The sequence below is a fragment of the Micromesistius poutassou genome (genome assembly GCF_964030765.1).
Source record: "Micromesistius poutassou genome assembly, chromosome: 16".
Taxonomy (NCBI): Eukaryota; Metazoa; Chordata; class Actinopteri; order Gadiformes; family Gadidae; genus Micromesistius; species Micromesistius poutassou.
Window position 1 is genome coordinate 1,528,318 of NC_140286.1, and position 17,499 is coordinate 1,545,816.

Here is a 17,499-nt window from a genome sequence, read left to right on the forward strand (position 1 = left end):
CTGAGCATTAAAGCACAAATTCAATAACTTAGAAAATAATTTATAAATAAAAATATGGATTACATGCTGTTTCAACTCAATCCACCTTTATTGAACCAATTGCCAAAATGTAACAACATTCTCATCACAACAAAACATTTCCCCACGCAGTAGCAAAGGGTCCTATATACGCGACGGAGAAACAAGCGGGACCTAATAATAAGAAATCTTCGCCATGGAGTCGAAGAGGAGACGTCGCTCTCGGTCCAGATCTCCGAGTCGGAACCGAGAATCCAAGAACCGAACCAGACACAGCAGATCCCGATCCGCCGAGAGGAGAAGCGAGGTACGCGCTGCTCGCTCCGCGGAGCGGAAGCGACCCGTCCGGCGGAGCGGCCGGTCCGGGAGCCGAGGCTCCCCGAGCACCCGCGGGTCACCACCGCCGCGTCGCCAGTTGCCCAAACACAGAGGCCGCTCTGGATCCAGGAGCGACTCGGAGAGCGATAAACAAGCCAAGAGGCGATTTAAAAGCAGATCAAGGGATCGATCCGGGTAAATATGCTTTTTTTTTTGCAATGCATGTATTTATATATATAAACAAAAAAAAACAACTTTCCAGAAACATACTTTGTCTACACTACAGGGAAAGCTCAATCACTTGTATGCAATTAACGTCAAATGTGATTTATGTTCCAGTTCTGATTCGGATGAGCAAACGTCACGAAGACCAAAGAAAAAAGGGGACCGACGAGAAGCAAAAAGAGAAATAAAGAGGGAGAGGTCTCAATCCGGTTCGGATTCAAGCGTGGACAACAGGGAACGGAGAAAACGGAGGAGTCCCAGTAAAGGCAGCCCCGCCAGAGACCGACGCAAGCGAGAGGTGGAGAAGGAAAGGCCGAGGAGCAGCAGTAGAGATCTCGATATTAGACGAGACAGAGACAGACTCCCAGAGGTAAAACAACGCAGTGTTGACAGGGAGCATGGCGGCAGGGAGAGAAGCCGAGCGAAGGGTGACGAAGACCGGCGGAGGCAGCAGCGCTCTGCGTCCGGCGGGTCCTCGGACAGCTCCGGGTCAGATCGCAAGGGCCGCAAACGCTCGCCAGCAGCCAAGCACGAAGACAAGGAGGAAACCAAAAAACAGAAAGACATGCTGAAAGCCCTGGAGACGCCCGAGGAGAAGAGGGCCAGGAGGCTGGCTAAGAAGGAGGCAAAGGAAAGGAAAAAGAGAGAGAAGATGGGCTGGAGCGAGGAGTATATGGGATACACCAACGCAGACAACCCCTTTGGGGACAACAACTTGCTCGGTACCTTCAAGTGGCAAAAGGTGAGTGCAAGAACAGCAACATCAGCAACAACAGGGTTGTCAACATTACATGTTGGATAATGCGACGTGTCGTTTTATTGGCTGTTGAGCGTTGTTTTGTTGTCTTGCACATCTCCAGGCCTTGGAGATGAAGGGCATTGGTCACCTTGGAGAGAAGCAGCTGAAGGACAGGAACAAACAGATCCAAGAAGATAACCGCAGAGAGCTTCAGAAGGTAACGTTGGCCTGGAGTTCCTACGTCGATATCCACACGCGGCACTGATTGTCCACAGAATGTACGTCTCTTGTTCAAAATGTTATTTAACCACAGAGCACAATGCTTCTCAAAGTAATGAGTTTATTTCAATTTCAACTCATTACGGGGTGATATAGATATGTTACTTGAAACTGCCACAGCGTTTGTCATGAGAGATGCAGCAAAACAAATCTTTGATTGGCCTATGCTACGGTATATTCTCGTTTATTTAGGATTTTGCGTTACTAAAACTCTCGAGGCATCTAAAAACGTCATTCTGATTCACAAGCCCTATCGGCATATATTGTAAATGGTCAACCACGCAGGGCGACAGCCAGCTCGTCAGGAGCAGTCAGGGTGAGGGCGTCTCGCTCAGGGACACTCATCTTAGGAGGAGCCGGGGATCGAACCAGCAAGCTTGCGGTTACCAGCCGACCCGCTCTACCTCCTGAGCTAATGCCGCCACATCGTCTTCTGTATTGTAGAATATCTCAAATGTGTGCATTGAGAAACCAAAGTAACCCCGGGGAACCCCTTCTCCTGTTCATGAAGGTCAAGCAGCTGCGTCTGGAGCGGGAGCGGGAGAAGGCCATGAGGGAGACGGAGCTGGAGGTGCTGCAGCGGGAGAAGGAGGCGGAGCACTTCAAGACCTGGGCTGAACAGGAGGACAACTTCCACCTGCACCAGGCCAAGCTACGGTCAGTGTGCACCGGCACCGTCACTCGTCCCCCCGCTCCTACCTCGGGGCTTTCACTTTAGAACCAGCAGCTGGATTGAAGTCATATGCAGTATGACTGTTTCTGTATGAAGTCAACGTGTTATAATGGATACAAATAAGATGCAATAACATTAAACCATTATGTTATTACCAACTGTCACCATGTTACTAACTTGAGATATATTGCATATCCTTACTAATGCTAATATTATTCAGCAAATTTTCTTTGAAAATCTTGGTCATCCAACTCTGCGACCAATCAATTGGTTGATAGGGGAAAAAAATCTAAAATAATCGAGATTAATCGAATGGACCACAGTGCATTGTACACTGGACAATGCCAGTGGCTTTCAGAACCACTCTTGGTCGGAGTATATAATAACGAGTGTCACATCGTAGTAAATAGACGCGTCGTAGTAAAAAAACACCCCGTTGGAAGATTCAAATTTAGGTATTGTTCTGTGTTTAACAAAACGGGTCCCAATGCGTGGCGCCGCATTCGTGCTACGGTGCCAAATTTTGGATATGTTCACACTCAAAGCCATCGACTAAACACACCTAACCAAACTTTGTCCGACTAATGAGAGTTCGGTCGGACAAAGTGCGTGTCTACCAGCCGTCCAGAACTTCACAGCCCTCACTTTTTTTTTTTTCTCTCCAGATCCAAGATCCGTATCCGGGACGGGCGCGCCAAGCCCATCGACCTGCTGGCCAAGTACATCAGCGCCGAGGACGACGACCTGGCCGTGGAGATGCACGAGCCGTACACCTTCCTCAACGGCCTCACCGTCACCGACATGGACGACCTGCTGGAGGACATCAAGGTGTGTGTGTGTGTGTGCGTGTGCGTGTGCGTGTGCGCGTGCGTGCGTGCGTGCGTGCGCGCGCGCGCAGACAGAGATAAAGATAGTGATGGTAAGAGAGGGACAGAGAGACTGAGTGAGGGTGACAAGGGAATAGATGAATGAATGAATCTATGTATGCTTCAAGTATCTTAGCCAGCTTCTGTGTTTACCTTTACAGTCAGTGTGGATGTTTGAATTGCCCCTCACAGCCCATGATCCACTTGCATACATTGACATTACATTGCATACATTGATACTGTGTGTGTGTGTGTGTGTGTGTTTCTGTCATTGGTGGTGATGCGTTATACTTATTTTTGGAACCACCCGTTGACCTTCTAGGTTTACATGGAGCTGGAGCAGGGGAAGAACGTGGACTTCTGGAGAGACATGACCATCATCACTGAAGACGAGATCATCAAACTGAGGAAGCTGGAGGCTTCTGGGAAAGGACCAGGTACAGGATATCTGACAAGACGCATGTCAACTAAAACATTATGTTTTTTAAACGTTATGATTCTAAATGGAAAATTCTAAATGTGACTCTAAATGTATTATATTTATGATCTCTGAACGCTTTCCTTGCTTTACCATTGTGAGATGTATTCAAACTGGTTATCATCTTGCATTATTATTTGACTAATTCTGATCAAGTCTGCCTCTGACAGTGAGGGTCCTTAAAGGTCCCATGACACGCCACCAGGTGGGAGTGTGATTAGCCGTTACAAGCCGTTTTGAAAATCTGCCTCTTGTGACATCACAAGTGGGCGTGTGTGACGGATAGATGAGCAACGTTTTGCTACAGTGCTACAGATGAGCCCGATTTTCGTAAATGGCTAATCACACTCAACGCCTGGTGGCATTTCATGGGACCTTTTAAATCCGGACACACTGTCACAATGATGTGCACCTTCTGCATTTTCTGCATTGTTTCCAGTGGACCGCCGCGACGGCATCAACACCTCGGTGACCATCGACGTGCAGATGGTGTTCAAGGGGAAGACGTACAGCCAGCTGCAGGCCATGAACATGAACATAGACTCCAAGATCCGCCAGGGCGGCTCCAACCTGGACATCGGCTACTGGGAGAGCCTGCTGCAGCAGGTCCGCGTGTTCATGGCCAGGGCCAGGTACGTGTTTTGGTGTAGCGATTGACCGCCTTATCGGCCGGCCGATGTTTGCGTTTTTTTGGCGTGCATCGTTCGCCGATTACTTATTTTATTTTTTTCCCTGGCATGATTTACAGACAGTTAATTTACAATAAAGTTTCATTTTTTAAATTGAGACTTGTAACATTCGTTACCATCATTGTGTCGTTTCTATGATGTGAATTGAGGGAGCAAAAGCAGCATCGGCTCCAAATATCGGCTCAAGAAAATCGGCAGCCCGTTATCGGTCGTCGGCTAAGGCTGAGAAATCGTTATCGGCATCGGCCCTAAAACATCCATATGGGTCGATCCCTAGTTTGGTGTCCCGCAGTGTGGCTGTGTAGTTCACACGTAGGTCCCATGTGGAGATGAATGGAAAGTATGTATTATTATCTAAATTGTGGATGACGATAATGGTCTTTTTTTTTTAAATGATTTTTGGTTCTGTTTTAGGTTGCGGGAGAGGCACCAGGACGTCCTGCGGCAGAAGCTCTTCAAACTGAAACAGGAACAAGGAGTGGAAAGTGAGCCGCTGTTCCCCATCATCAAGGAGGAGCCGGAGCTGGAAGAGGAGGCGGCTACGTATGTCACACACGCACACGCACACGCACACGCACACACAAACTCATATATTATTAGCTGCATTATGCAATGTGCTTATGCAATGTGCTTATGCAATGTGCTTATCATGTGCTTATGCAAAATCTGCACTGTAACTTCTCTACTGCAGCTATTTACTCTGTAAAAATGATCCAAACTAGAAAGTTTATCATGGATAAAATGCGTCAATCCATACAGGAAATGTTTCTCTATAAATGGTTTTAAACAGCCATAACTGTAGCTACAACTCCAGCCACTAGAGGCTGCTAACGGACAAGGACAACCACCAGCCCTACCCAGTGGACCGTAGCGTCGCTCATTCATCCGTCCTCACACATTTAAGGGTGGACACGCCCACCTGTGATGTCATAAGAGACCGATTTTTTTAAAAACGGCTTGTAGCGGCTAATCACACTCACACCTGGTGGCGTGTCATGGGACCTTTTTTAAATGATGTGACGGTAAATAACATATATCCAAAAGCCTTTTCTGACTTCTCTTCTCCTGTGTTTTGTGCGCCGCCCTTTTTGTGTGTCTCGTGGAGCAGCAGTGGGCGGAGAGGCGTAGAGGCAGCGGGCTCCGCATCCCCCTCCTCGCCCACCGCCGCCGGGCCCAGCACGGACGCCGCCGCCGCCGCCGCGGGGGAGTCGGATGACGACAACGACGATGATGAGGAGGCGGGGCCCTCCGGGGAGGGCCCGAAGAAGGACGGGGGGGACGAGAAGGAGGGCGAGGGGGAGGAGGGGGAGAAGGAGGGCGAGGGGGAGAAGGAGGAGGCGGTGCTGACGGAGGAGGACCTGATCCAGCAGAGCCAGGCGGAGTACGACTCGGGCCGCTACAGCCCCGCGCTGCTCAGCACCTCGGAGCTGCCGCTGGACGCCCACGCCATCACGGCCGACGAGAACCAGCAGAGGCTGCGCCTGGCCCGCACGCGGCTGCAGGTCACCGGTAAGACGGGACGCGCACGCACGCACACACGCACGCACGCACCGCTAGAACATACTTCTACTCACGCTTCTATCCACGACTTTAAGTAGTTAGCTGCCTGTCTGTGTCTTCAGAGGAGCAGGTAGGGGTCAGGCACCTCACTGGACTACCTCCTGGTCCCAAGCTAGGGATGTGAATAACTCAAACTTTTCATGGTCGAATAATCAGTGGGTGGTATGAACGAATAATCGATTATTCGACGTGTGTGCCGACGTTCACAAAGGCAGCCATGGATCATCGGCAAGAAATCACTTAATATCTTAAACGCAAAAAAAAAAAACTTTAACAGTGATCAGTGTTTGTGTTGTAATAGTGCTACAGAACCAACATCCGTTCCGTCCGTTAATTCTTGTTTATTTGAATGGGGAAAAAATGTTAACGGTCCAAAAAAATCGACTTTGACCCTCAGGAACGAATAATCTCATAATCGAATATTCTGACCCATCCCTATCCCAAGCCAGGCCTTCTTACTGAATGTCTTATTTGTTTTTAGCCTGTTTACTATCTGAGGCCATTTATTATTAATGAATCCGTCTTATTAATATTCCAAGAGCTTCTACATTTTCCTAGCACAAACAAAGGAGCTAAAAAAATACATTTTATTGTGTAACTTTTACTAGTTCTAAGTTTTACTAACTAACTTTACTCGACAGTTTAACTTCTACTTACAATATATCCTACGTCAGTGTTGTAGGATACATTTGTACAGTTCACGTGCTTCCATGCCGTTGTGTGTTAGCCTGTACCGCCCTCACCCCTCACCCCCCACCCTGTACCTTTTTTTTTTTTTTTCGTTCTCAGGGGACGTGGGCGAGAGCGCCGAGGACGCGTTCGTCCGCCGCGCCAAGCAGGGCATGGGCAACGACGAGGCCCAGTTCAGCGTGGAGCTGCCCCTCACGGGCAAGATGTACCTGTGGGCCGACAAGTACCGGCCCCGCAAGCCCCGCTTCTTCAACAGGGTGCACACGGGCTTCGAGTGGAACAAGTACAACCAGACCCATTACGACTTCGACAACCCGCCGCCCAAGATCGTCCAGGGCTACAAGTTCAACATCTTCTACCCGGACCTGATCAACAAGCGCTCCACGCCGCAGTACTTCCTGGAGCCCAGTCCCGACAACAAGGACTTTGGGATCCTGCGGTTCCACGCGGGCCCGCCCTACGAGGACATAGCGTTCAAGATCGTCAACAGGGAGTGGGAGTACTCCCACCGTCACGGCTTCCGCTGTCAGTTTGCCAACGGGATCTTCCAGCTGTGGTTCCACTTTAAGCGATACCGCTACAGGAGATAGGCCGGGCCGAGGCTGCCACTCTTCGTGTTTACACACACACCAGCCAGCCGTCGTTCCCCCTCGGTGTTTATCGATTCACTTTTATTCCTTAGCAGCTGGAGGCTGTTTAAAATAAACTGCCAGTAATGTCTAACCATTTTGAAATTACTGTTTTGAAAAGTTGTTTTTTTATTGTACCCCTTCAAAATGATTGATTAAAGATGGTTCTTTTGCACCGGTTCGCTTTATTTCGTGCTCTGTCACAGGATGGAACGGAAGAGATTATTTTTGCTACTGCAAAAACCACAGACTGATTGTGTATGCGTCTATGGTGACAGACCATCTGTCTCATTGCAGCACAGTCTGAATTCTTTGCAAGCCAGATCTTGTGTCACACCACAAGGATGAAGTATTTTCTATTCAGCAAAGCAAATGCTCCTATATATCCTACAAAATACTCCCAGTGTAACACTAGCCACACATTTAAATGTCAAACGATAGCTGTAGGCCTGGGCAATTCTTTCAATTTACAAGTGGCAGGGAATTTTCAAAAGTAAAAGAAGGAAATGGCAGTTATACAAAGCACATATGTACAATCAATTACAGTCCTAAAATAAATCTCATCATATCCAACAATACTACACGAGTTAATAAAAATAAACATTCCAGGAGTAAAAGAAGGAAGGTATCCTTTACTCTATCGCGAGCACAATAAAAAAAATAAAAAAAAGTCGTTGCTCACAAGTGGGATTAAGGCATTCATATTTCAGACTCGTCGCCTATGAACTGCTTGGGTTCGTCCGTGTGAAGGACAACGTTTTCCCCATTCCTGGCGCCGCTGCGGCCCTGTCCAGAGTGTTTCTTGCCGGCCTCCAGCGCCGCGTGCTGGGCCGAGTCGTACCCGGACTCTTCCCCGCTCCCGTCGGCTTTGCTCCGGCAAGGAAGCGCCAGGTGGCCTCTGAGGAAGTTCCAGACGAGGAGCCCCGCGAGGAGCACCACCAGCACCCCCACCGCCGCCTGCAGCCCGGCCACGGACGCGCCGTCCTGCCGGGCCTGGGGGCTCAGCGGGCCCCCCTCCCCGGCGACCAGCGTGACCTGGTAGTCGGCCACCACGCTGCGGTAGCCGCCGGCGTCGGAGCGCTCCAGGGACGAGCAGCGGTAGCGGCCGGCGTGGCGGGCCGAGGCGTTGGAGATGAGCAGGGCGTCGGGCAGGACCTGGAAGTGGTCCGACGACGGCGGCAGGGGGAGGCTGTCCCGCTGCCAGCTGACCTCGGCCAGGTTGGACGGCGGCGGGCACGCCAGGCGCAGGTTGCTCCTCAGCCAGATGGACTCGTTGACGGGCGTCGCCGTGCCTGATGGGGGGGGGGGGGATCAGAGCGGTAGTAGATTAAAGCGGCCGCAGTGGTTCCTTTCGGCACCCGTGACCCGTTGACTGAGGCCTCCGAATGGTTCACTCACCGGCGGCCGGACACAGAGCAGCGTCTCCGTTCTTCACGCTCTGGATCAGTTCACTGGAGGAACCAAAGACAAGTTCAAGAGGTGTGAGTGACACAAGCGGGCGGGGAGCGACCAAGGGACCGATCCATCGCTGCCCGAAAGGTTTAAATTTTTAAACTTTTTGACGCAGGGCAACGGAGCCAACAGAACGGACGGACCCACAATGCATTTCGAAGTCAATGAGATGAGTTGACGGACGGATGTAGCGTGAGTGTAGAGTCAGTGTGGTGTCCTACCGTTGTCCTACAGGGAGATGAGCGACACATTGAGCCGTGGTCGTGTCCCAGCCGCAGTAGGGGTCCCTGGCGAGGACACAGTCCAAGCAGGACAGAGACCGCCCACAGGTGGCGAGTGGGATCTGCACCGCTCCGGACACAGAGCCTGCATACAGATGGTGCTGCACACACACACACACACACACACACACACACACACACACACACGTACCACACAGACACTATGAAATATCTGAAAATGTAGCAAGAGCAGCCGATATTTTTTTAACAATTTAAGTATTAAGGGAACACGTGCTTTACCTTGGCCTCAGACAATTTGAGGACTTTGATTGGCTCTCGGGAGGGGAACAGCTGCACCTCCTCTATGATAAACATCTTCCCATCGTAGTTCACGGCCTTCACCAGAGTGCCGCTCTCTACACAAACAGACAAAAAGGTCGATTTGCATTGGTCACTCGCTCCGCGGTATCTAAAGCTCGCTGTGGCCCCGACACACGAACAACCAAAGTCATCCCCCCCACCTGTGCCAATGAACGCCACGTGGTACCGCTGGCCGTCCAAGGCCTCCACGCGGGTCACCACGATGCGCGAGAACGCAGCGCCTCTCTGAACCAGCAGGGGGCCGCCTCCCGCTGGCAGGACGGCCTGGTCCATGAGCGGCCTGTCTTTGACGAACTGAAGCGTCCGGTCCGGGAGGTCCAGCGTCTGAGTGATGCCCTGTTTACGAGCCTCATTGTCTATACACTGGGAGGGGGGGGGAGAAGGCCAGTCAGGGATCCCGCCGTACTACTTGTGAAAAAGCACACGTTTCAACGGCCAACAAAGACGCACACGCGCACGTGCATGTACACACACACACACAACACACACACACACAGAACACACACACACACACAGAACACACACACACACACACACACACACAGAACACACACACACACACACACACACACACACACACACACAGGGTAGTAATGTGTGGGGGGCAGACTCACAGCCCCGGGCCGGGGAGAGGGGACGTCTCCGCTGTACATGACCCACTTCACGTAGGACGTCTCCACGGGCAACGGGTTCTTGTACTTCCCCTTGGTGAACAGGGCGCTGATGTCGGCCACGCGGTACGCGCACACCGCCGTCAGCGCTGGGGAGTGCCTGCAACGCACCGGACGTTACACGCCAGGGATCCACCCGTATCATCAGCCTTATAGCCGATGACCGATACGCTGATTTTCTTGAGCCGATATTTTGGAGCCGATGCTGCTTTTGCAGCACCACGATTTACATCATAGAAATGACACAATGATGGTAACAAATGTTACAAGTCTCTATTTTAAAAAAGGCACATTTATTGAGCTGTCTGTAAATCATGCCGGGGAAAAAAAAGAAAAAAAAGAATAATAATAATAAAAAAAAAGAAAATGGCCAAAAAAAAATCGTCCGATGCTGATACACGTAAAAAAACGCAAATATCGGGCGATAATATCAGCCGGCCGATATATATCGGTGGATCACTATTACACATGGATCAGACACCCAGGTTAACCAGGCCTTCCCCCCCGCTCCACCCACACTCCATCCTCCCCCCCTCCCTCCCTCCCTCCCTCCTTCCCTCCCGTCCTGTCACGCCCGACTCACGGCTGCTGGGTGAAGACGGCGTAGAAGAGGCACGCGCCCCAGGGCTCCCCGGGGCCGCAGGACAGGAACGTGTCCTGGACGGTGAAGGGCAGCTTGGACCCCGGCACGGGGCAGTCCACCCGGGCCTTCAGGAACGACGTCCACTTCTTCTGGAGGGTCCTCTGGCCCCCCAGGTCCCCCTGAGAGCAGAGAGCAGAGAGCACGTCGGACAGGGGCAGAGAGCACGTAGGACAAAAACTTTAAAAGGGGAAGTGGCTGAACGCTGAGGTTCTGAGGAAGTGCTGCTTAACCGACGGGGGGGGGGGGGGTGTCGATACCGTGTTCGTGAATAGCGTCATTGCTGAATTTGTGTTTGTCTGAAATACACGTAACCTAAAAGCGGCGATTACGAGCCCTCAGCCTTTGACTTTGTTAGCTTAGCTCTAGGCTCTCTGATTCGTTTTTTTCTGAGCATGTTTTTTGTTTTTAAAGCATCAATATTATTAATATATTATGTTTAAATATTTTGCACGTGAACTGACTCCCATTTTTACTTAAAAACTAGCTGGAAAGTTAACGATCGGATTGGAATAAATCAAACCCTGCGCAGGAAAAAACAAGTGCCATGTGAAGGTGCATGTCACCACAGTCACAGAAGCTTCTAAGAGAAGCAGAAGAAGACCTCAACATTGGTTTGATGTGGTGGCGAGTCAGGGTTTGCGAATCTCGTCGCAAGCTGTGCGAAACATACCTTACAGACGCGTGCAACGCGGGAAACCACCAGTTTGCTGTAAGAGTCGTACTCCAGCGCGGCCTCGTTGAAGAACAGGTACACCTTGTCGTCGTCACCATCGCTGCTGTTGTGGCTCTCCGGCATCTGGGCCATGGAGATGAAGTTGGGCTCTGTGGGGGAAGACCAGAGGAAGACCCCCCCCGAAATGGGACGACACCCAGGCTCAGTCAGAACACACGAATACTAATCAAAGTCAAAAAAATAATAAAAAAATAAAAAAAGTCAAAGCCAGCTTTTATTGTCAATTCCAAAATATCTGCAAGGAAAAAAAAAAAAAAGAGGAATCTGAATTTTGTTTATCTCCGACTCACGGTGCAATAAGGAGAAAATTATAAATTATAAAATGAGGTCAAATAGAACGAGTAATATTTACAATAAATAATTCAAAATAGTGCAAAGTTAAGACCCAACGGTATATATATATATATATATATATATACAATAAAGTTTAAAAAAATTAAAATAAAGTAAATAGATCGAAATGTGCAATACGAGTTCTCAGGGGCAAATGGGAGGGGGGGGGGGGGGGGTTTCAGAGCTCCAACAGGGCTGCAGGTGGTCTGCGTGGGTATATACCGTTCAGCCAGTAGCTCTTGAACTCGGTGCGTATGGAGACAGCGGAGCTACGCATGACCACCGGCTCTGAGCCGAGGAAGTTCATGGAGGTGGCCGAATACAGGTCATCTCCTGGCAGGTTGGGGGAGAAAAGAGGAGCGAAAATGAAGATGATAACCATTGCTTAGTGTTAGGGTTAGTGAATGTGTCCTTCTTGAGGCATTGTACTTTCTTGGTGTTTTGGGCATTATTAGGTTAAAGTTCCTCCACTTACCGACCATGATGGAGGCGTAGGTCTGGAACGGGTCGAAGGGACACTTGCCTTTCCCGTCCTCCACCTTCTTCTCAAGAATGAGGCTTCCATCTTTGTAGGACTTCACAGAGGCAAGCAGCTCATGTTAGGCTTGTTTTGTTCATGTGATGACTTAATGATTATGATGAATGCTTATTGGGGGAAAAAAACAACAACATTGCATTTATCGACAATAATTTAGTTTACCATCACGTCACACTCTGGGTCAAAGGCATTGGTTCCACAGACATACATCCGTCCATCATTCATGGTGTGTAGGACCCGGATATAGTTCTTGCAGTGTACCTGTAAAACAATGCATGTTTAATGTTTTATTTAGACGTGAATCACAAAATATCGATCATTGAAAATGTAACACTTTCCAGATTTGAAAACACAGATGTGGTTCGGATTCAATGCAACCGTTTAGCATGACACTACTCAACCATGCAAACACTTGCTATTTATCCAGCATCTGTTGACGTGCTATTATACGTCTTCATCATATCATTCACCGGGTCGTGACGTTTCTCATTGTCACGCCATTGACACATTTGCTGTTATCAGATTCTAGCCTGCGGTGCATGTTGTTCATGCACGTCCATTCTCCTTCAATCCAATTCAGTACAGTGCTTCAAGACATGATATATCGGGTGACATGATTCAATGCTGATGAGTCACATCCATTCTTTTGCATCCTATCCTATTCTTTTCTCCTCCCCCCACTGCTTAAGCCTTCCTGATCCTGCAGAGTTAATGGTATTATATTAATATCCCAGACGAGCAGAGAGTTGACATAACTCACCTTGGCATCTTTTCCTTTTTTTATACATTCTGTTTGTTTGGCCTCAGGAACTTCCCATTTGACCTGCAGCGGAAACATTATATATATCATATCATACCATATCAAATCAGGCCGCACAATGTTGCCAAAACGTCCTTCTGCTCCCGTTTGTTTGTTGTTACGTGGCCAATGCCAAAGTAGATGTTTACCTTGGGTTAAAAGCTTAAAGTTAACAGGTACAGTGAGCACTGGAGCTGGCGTCGGTGGCTCACCTTGGAGTTACACCTTTTTCAAGGTATTCGACCCAAGTAAACTCACACTCGCCATTGGCTGAAGCTTTCAGAAGGAGCTTTTAGTAAATGTATTTCTACAGTCAACACAGTGTCGATAGGTAACCTTTACAGACACTTTGATACACTGTTACCGCTGCTAGGCGAGATTGTGGTCAGCCTTCACAAGCTTACAGATCCCCGCCTCCAGCAACATGACTTTCTGCAACACGCAACATCGTGTAAAAATTAATTTCACGCAAAAGTAAGTGAAACAGTTCACCCAGACTTGACCCCAGACTTTCGATATGAATCCACAGTCTAATTAGGGAGGAAACTGGCTGTCAAACAGATGGTGATTAAAATCATGGTTGGAAACAGAAGTAGTATCCAACACATTCAACCGAATAATAGTGCCGTCTTTCTAACATTTACCAAGAGATTCAAAAGTGAAATAAACCACCCCTCATTATATACACATAAACTTTCATTGCTCTAGGCCAAGAAAACATTCACGCTGGTACGTTTGAAAATTGGTCTGTCGCCCCACCAATTAGATGAGCTAGCTATCTGGCTGGCTGTGTCTGTATTGTGACTCGGGGGCAGGGTTGCGCCGCTACCGTTACGTCGTCAACAGCGGGGGGGGGGGGGGGGGGGGTGTTCTTACCGAAGCCTTCTTGTCTGAGATGTTGTCCAGGTCCAGGGCGTAGATGGCGTCGCGGGCCCCCAGCAGCAGCACCCCCAGGTCCTCTCGGAGCAGCATGGTGGAGTAGTTCCACACGCCCTCCTCGTGGAACAGCTGACCGTGGGCTTCTACAGAAGAGAGCTCCACCGGGTCAGGACCACACAGGCACGTGCTACGCAAACTCTGTTTTCACATAGAAGCCATTCTTTAGCATGTACGAGAGAAGACTGAAACTCAGGTGGGACTTTACCGGGAAGGATAGTGACGGTAAAGCATGTAAGTCGCTTTGGATAAAAGCGTCTGCTAAATTCCCCTAAATGTAAATGTGAAAATGTAAAAGCAGGACACTATTCTATTCCACCATTAATAAGCAGAGTTTATTGTATATAGCACTTTGCAAGGCACTCAGACATACATGATAGAATGTCACTGATCATCCACTACCACAAAAAAAGGATTAGGATTCAAAAGGAATATAAATAATAATAATAATAATAATAATAATAATAATACATTTTATTTAAAGCGCCTTTCATGTCACCCAAGGACACTGTACAGAAATGATTTAAAAAAATAGCATTAAACATCAAACAGTAAACATAAGCCTTGATATCATATTACAACACTCACTGTGGTAAGGTATAGTTTTGCGTGGTACACACTCCAGCGAGAAGGCGCACCCCGCCAGCGCCCAGGCCAGAGACATGAGCCATAAAAGCCTCAGGGCAAGAAGAGGATCCATCACAGCTCCGGTAGTTTCTTATTCACTGCTATTGAAAAAAAAAAAGGTCACTTTCTTCCCCCCCCCTCTTTCTTTGATTGTTAGGACTCTGTCATGACGTGGTTAAGACGGCACCAACTGGGCAGAACGAGTCAGCGATGACTGCGGGGTACAACTGACCCCTTCAACGGCCTCTTCCAGGAGGCTGTCCATGGCAAGACGGACGGCTCAGACCTATGGAACAAAGACAGGAAGATGAACCCAGATCGGACGAGGACTTAACACACACACACAACATGACACTAGAAGGTACTTTTCGATAGCAAAAAAAAAGAAAAAAAGAAGTGAAGAGGTATATAACACGTGATACCAGTTAAGAGTCGATTGAGAGACGGCGCACAGATGGTGAATAGAGGAAGAGAGCAGAGAGCAAGCCAGCCAGTGCAGTGCAGTGCAGTGCAGCGAGCTGAAGCTGCAGTAAGTCTGTCAGGGCCCATAGTGATGGTAATGTCGGGTCATGAATAGCATTCAGCGGGGCGCAGGGATGTCAACTTCAGTGCTCCTGCAGCCCCAAACACACAGCGCACAATAAAGACATTCACGGAGAAAAGGGAAAAGCCGGCGCCTGGAGAAGCAGAGCAGATTGCAGTAGCAGCTGCTGTCCTCTGAGGGGGGACACATTTACTCGGAGACAAATGGTTTAACGTGCAGAACGAATGCACTACTCTTATCCTTAAAACTTCATAAAAAATAAATAAAATAACTTATTATAGCACACATTCAAATAGTTGCGTCCTTGGACCACAATACGCGTGTCTGCGATAAGATAAACAAATAAAAACGGGGATGAGGGGTTTAGTCGGTTAAAGTATTCCCTAAGTGGCCTGTTTGTCTGTTTGCAGATGAGCTGCAACATGTCAAAGAATGCAGATGTTTCTCGTTTTTTTTTTGTTCTCCCCCGGGTGCTACAGAATGATCACTCAGCGCCCATCCCCGCCGTTTCCACACACACACACACACACACACACACACACACACACACACACACACACACACACACACACACACACACACACACACACACACACACACACACACACACACACACACACACACACACACACACACACACACACACACACACACACACACACACACTTTAAGAACAATGACCCGCCGGACTATGGGTCAGGGAGTAGACCCAGATACGCCTTTCTGGTCCAGTGTGTTGAGTGTGTGAGTGTGCACTAAATGATCAACAGGAATGTAACTTAACGAGTTATGTGTGTTTACTCGTTCACACAGACGATGCAATTGGAAGTAGGCTAGGATATAGATATCATGAAGTTGCATAGTTATATTTTGATATAGGCTATTGCTGATAGAGCGAGTTTAGTGAATGACTCACCTGTCGCCACTCCCAGGGAACAGTTTATTTTTGAAATACATCCCGACCACGGTTAACCGTCAATATTGAAATATTAACTCACAAACCGTAAAAACTTTCCCAAAAGTGTATCGCCCCTGGAAAAAAAAAGAACGAGGAGAACATAATAGAAAGAAGGTTAATGAGCTACGACGCCTACCTTTGACGTTGAAATGTGTCCACCTTGCACAACTTCCTTAAAGCAAAAGCAACGTAAACGACCCGCGTGCCCGAGGGATGGGCGCGTTGCCGCGTTCACAACAATATTAATACTCGGACCAACGTTATGGCAACCGAGCTGTAGGTGCTCGACCAGGGAAGTGGCTGTTAGACGATGTGGGTGTAGAATTAGAGCGGTCCGGAGGATAACTATCGCTCGCTATTATATAACTTTACACATATAGCTATATTAATATATATTTATATATATATATAGCTCGAAATAAAAGCGTCAATCAATTTAACTACACACAGTGATAACTGCCAACCACAACGCACATGCTCCAACAGAACTGACGCCTCCTACATGAGTACGGGGATGTCTACACGGGATTAGTTTGAGTATGACTAAAGGAATACAAATCCCATTGGTTATAATTGTATCTGAAAAAAAAACTATTGAAAAAAACTTATTAACTTAAATTAGTTCAACTACATTTCAAGATTGATTTAAACGTATGCTGTTTGAAGAGAGGTTATTGAGGTTGAATAATAATGAGATTGAAAAAAAATCTGTCCTCATTTCTGAGCTTTGATCCACATTGAAAATCAACAGCCTGACTACATGCAAAAAGGAATTTAATACCGATATCTAGCAATTAACTTTGCTCTGATAATGGCGAACACATTTGACACAACACATTCAATACATGTAGGCTACATATTTCACAAGAATCTGTCCAGAGAGGGAATTTACAACATCGATCTCTAACGACCTCTAGTGGTACAAAAATCCTGGCCCGTGTTCAATATTTTAGTTACTCATTAAATTGCTGATTAAACTGCAATAGGAGATAAGGAGGTAGAATGTTAAACACAATGTAACATTGCTGTCAAAGCCAAAATAGTTTTCAGTGGTCAGATTTGAACATTCTCTCCACACACAATGGCAATTGCATGTACACACAGCACATTCACAAAAAGGGTTTCCTTCCATAATTACACTTGTAAACATTTTCAATCGTGTAAGAGTGGCACTCAGAAAACCTCACACATATGTTACGGTGTTTTGTTTAAGCACCATACAACAGCACACACAATACCATAGCAATAAGGAATCACTTGAAAACCAGCACCCACTAAAACAGCACATTATTTCAGAGTCGGCAACGTGCTTTGACCATCGAATAAACGATACGGCAAGGGAAGCAACATTTTGCCGAGAGGGAACCAGGTCAAGCCAATGTGATCGTAATGCAGACAGACACCCACCAATCAGGTTCTGACTGGTGGATCTTTCATGCATCCCGTTTTGACTCTTCCGTGTCCATTAGTGTAGAAGCAGGGTTAATGAGCAGTTGGCA

The 17,499-nt window shown here is 48.1% G+C and overlaps 2 protein-coding genes across 3 annotated transcripts; one reads left to right on the forward strand and one right to left on the reverse strand.

The window, feature by feature from the left end:
* Positions 1-121: 121 nt before the first annotated feature.
* cactin lies at positions 122-7,322 on the forward strand. The gene is made up of 10 exons (XM_084481597.1): positions 122-531; positions 676-1,303; positions 1,422-1,517; positions 2,091-2,236; positions 2,918-3,080; positions 3,441-3,555; positions 4,036-4,228; positions 4,700-4,828; positions 5,394-5,794; positions 6,635-7,322. Exons 1-10 carry the CDS (start codon positions 215-217, stop codon positions 7,123-7,125), a joined length of 2,679 nt encoding a protein of 892 aa, XP_084337723.1. The 5' UTR covers positions 122-214; the 3' UTR covers positions 7,126-7,322.
* Positions 7,323-7,396: 74 nt separating this feature from the next.
* sema4e (semaphorin 4e) lies at positions 7,397-16,275 on the reverse strand. 2 transcript variants are annotated; one of them, XM_084480408.1, is made up of 16 exons: positions 15,959-16,049; positions 14,731-14,784; positions 14,460-14,599; positions 13,812-13,957; positions 12,897-12,959; positions 12,299-12,397; positions 12,074-12,173; positions 11,821-11,931; positions 11,203-11,354; positions 10,473-10,651; positions 9,833-9,989; positions 9,359-9,581; positions 9,138-9,253; positions 8,838-8,998; positions 8,563-8,615; positions 7,397-8,456 (listed from the first exon to the last, which is right to left on the reverse strand). In XM_084480408.1, exons 3-16 carry the CDS (start codon positions 14,569-14,571, stop codon positions 7,864-7,866), a joined length of 2,265 nt encoding a protein of 754 aa, XP_084336534.1. In that variant the 5' UTR covers positions 14,572-14,599; positions 14,731-14,784; positions 15,959-16,049; the 3' UTR covers positions 7,397-7,863. The 2 variants fall into 2 exon arrangements, with proteins under 2 accessions (XP_084336534.1, XP_084336533.1); XM_084480407.1 differs by lacking the exon at positions 15,959-16,049 and adding an exon at positions 16,137-16,275 and having other exon boundaries at positions 14,460-14,784.
* Positions 16,276-17,499: the final 1,224 nt, after the last annotated feature.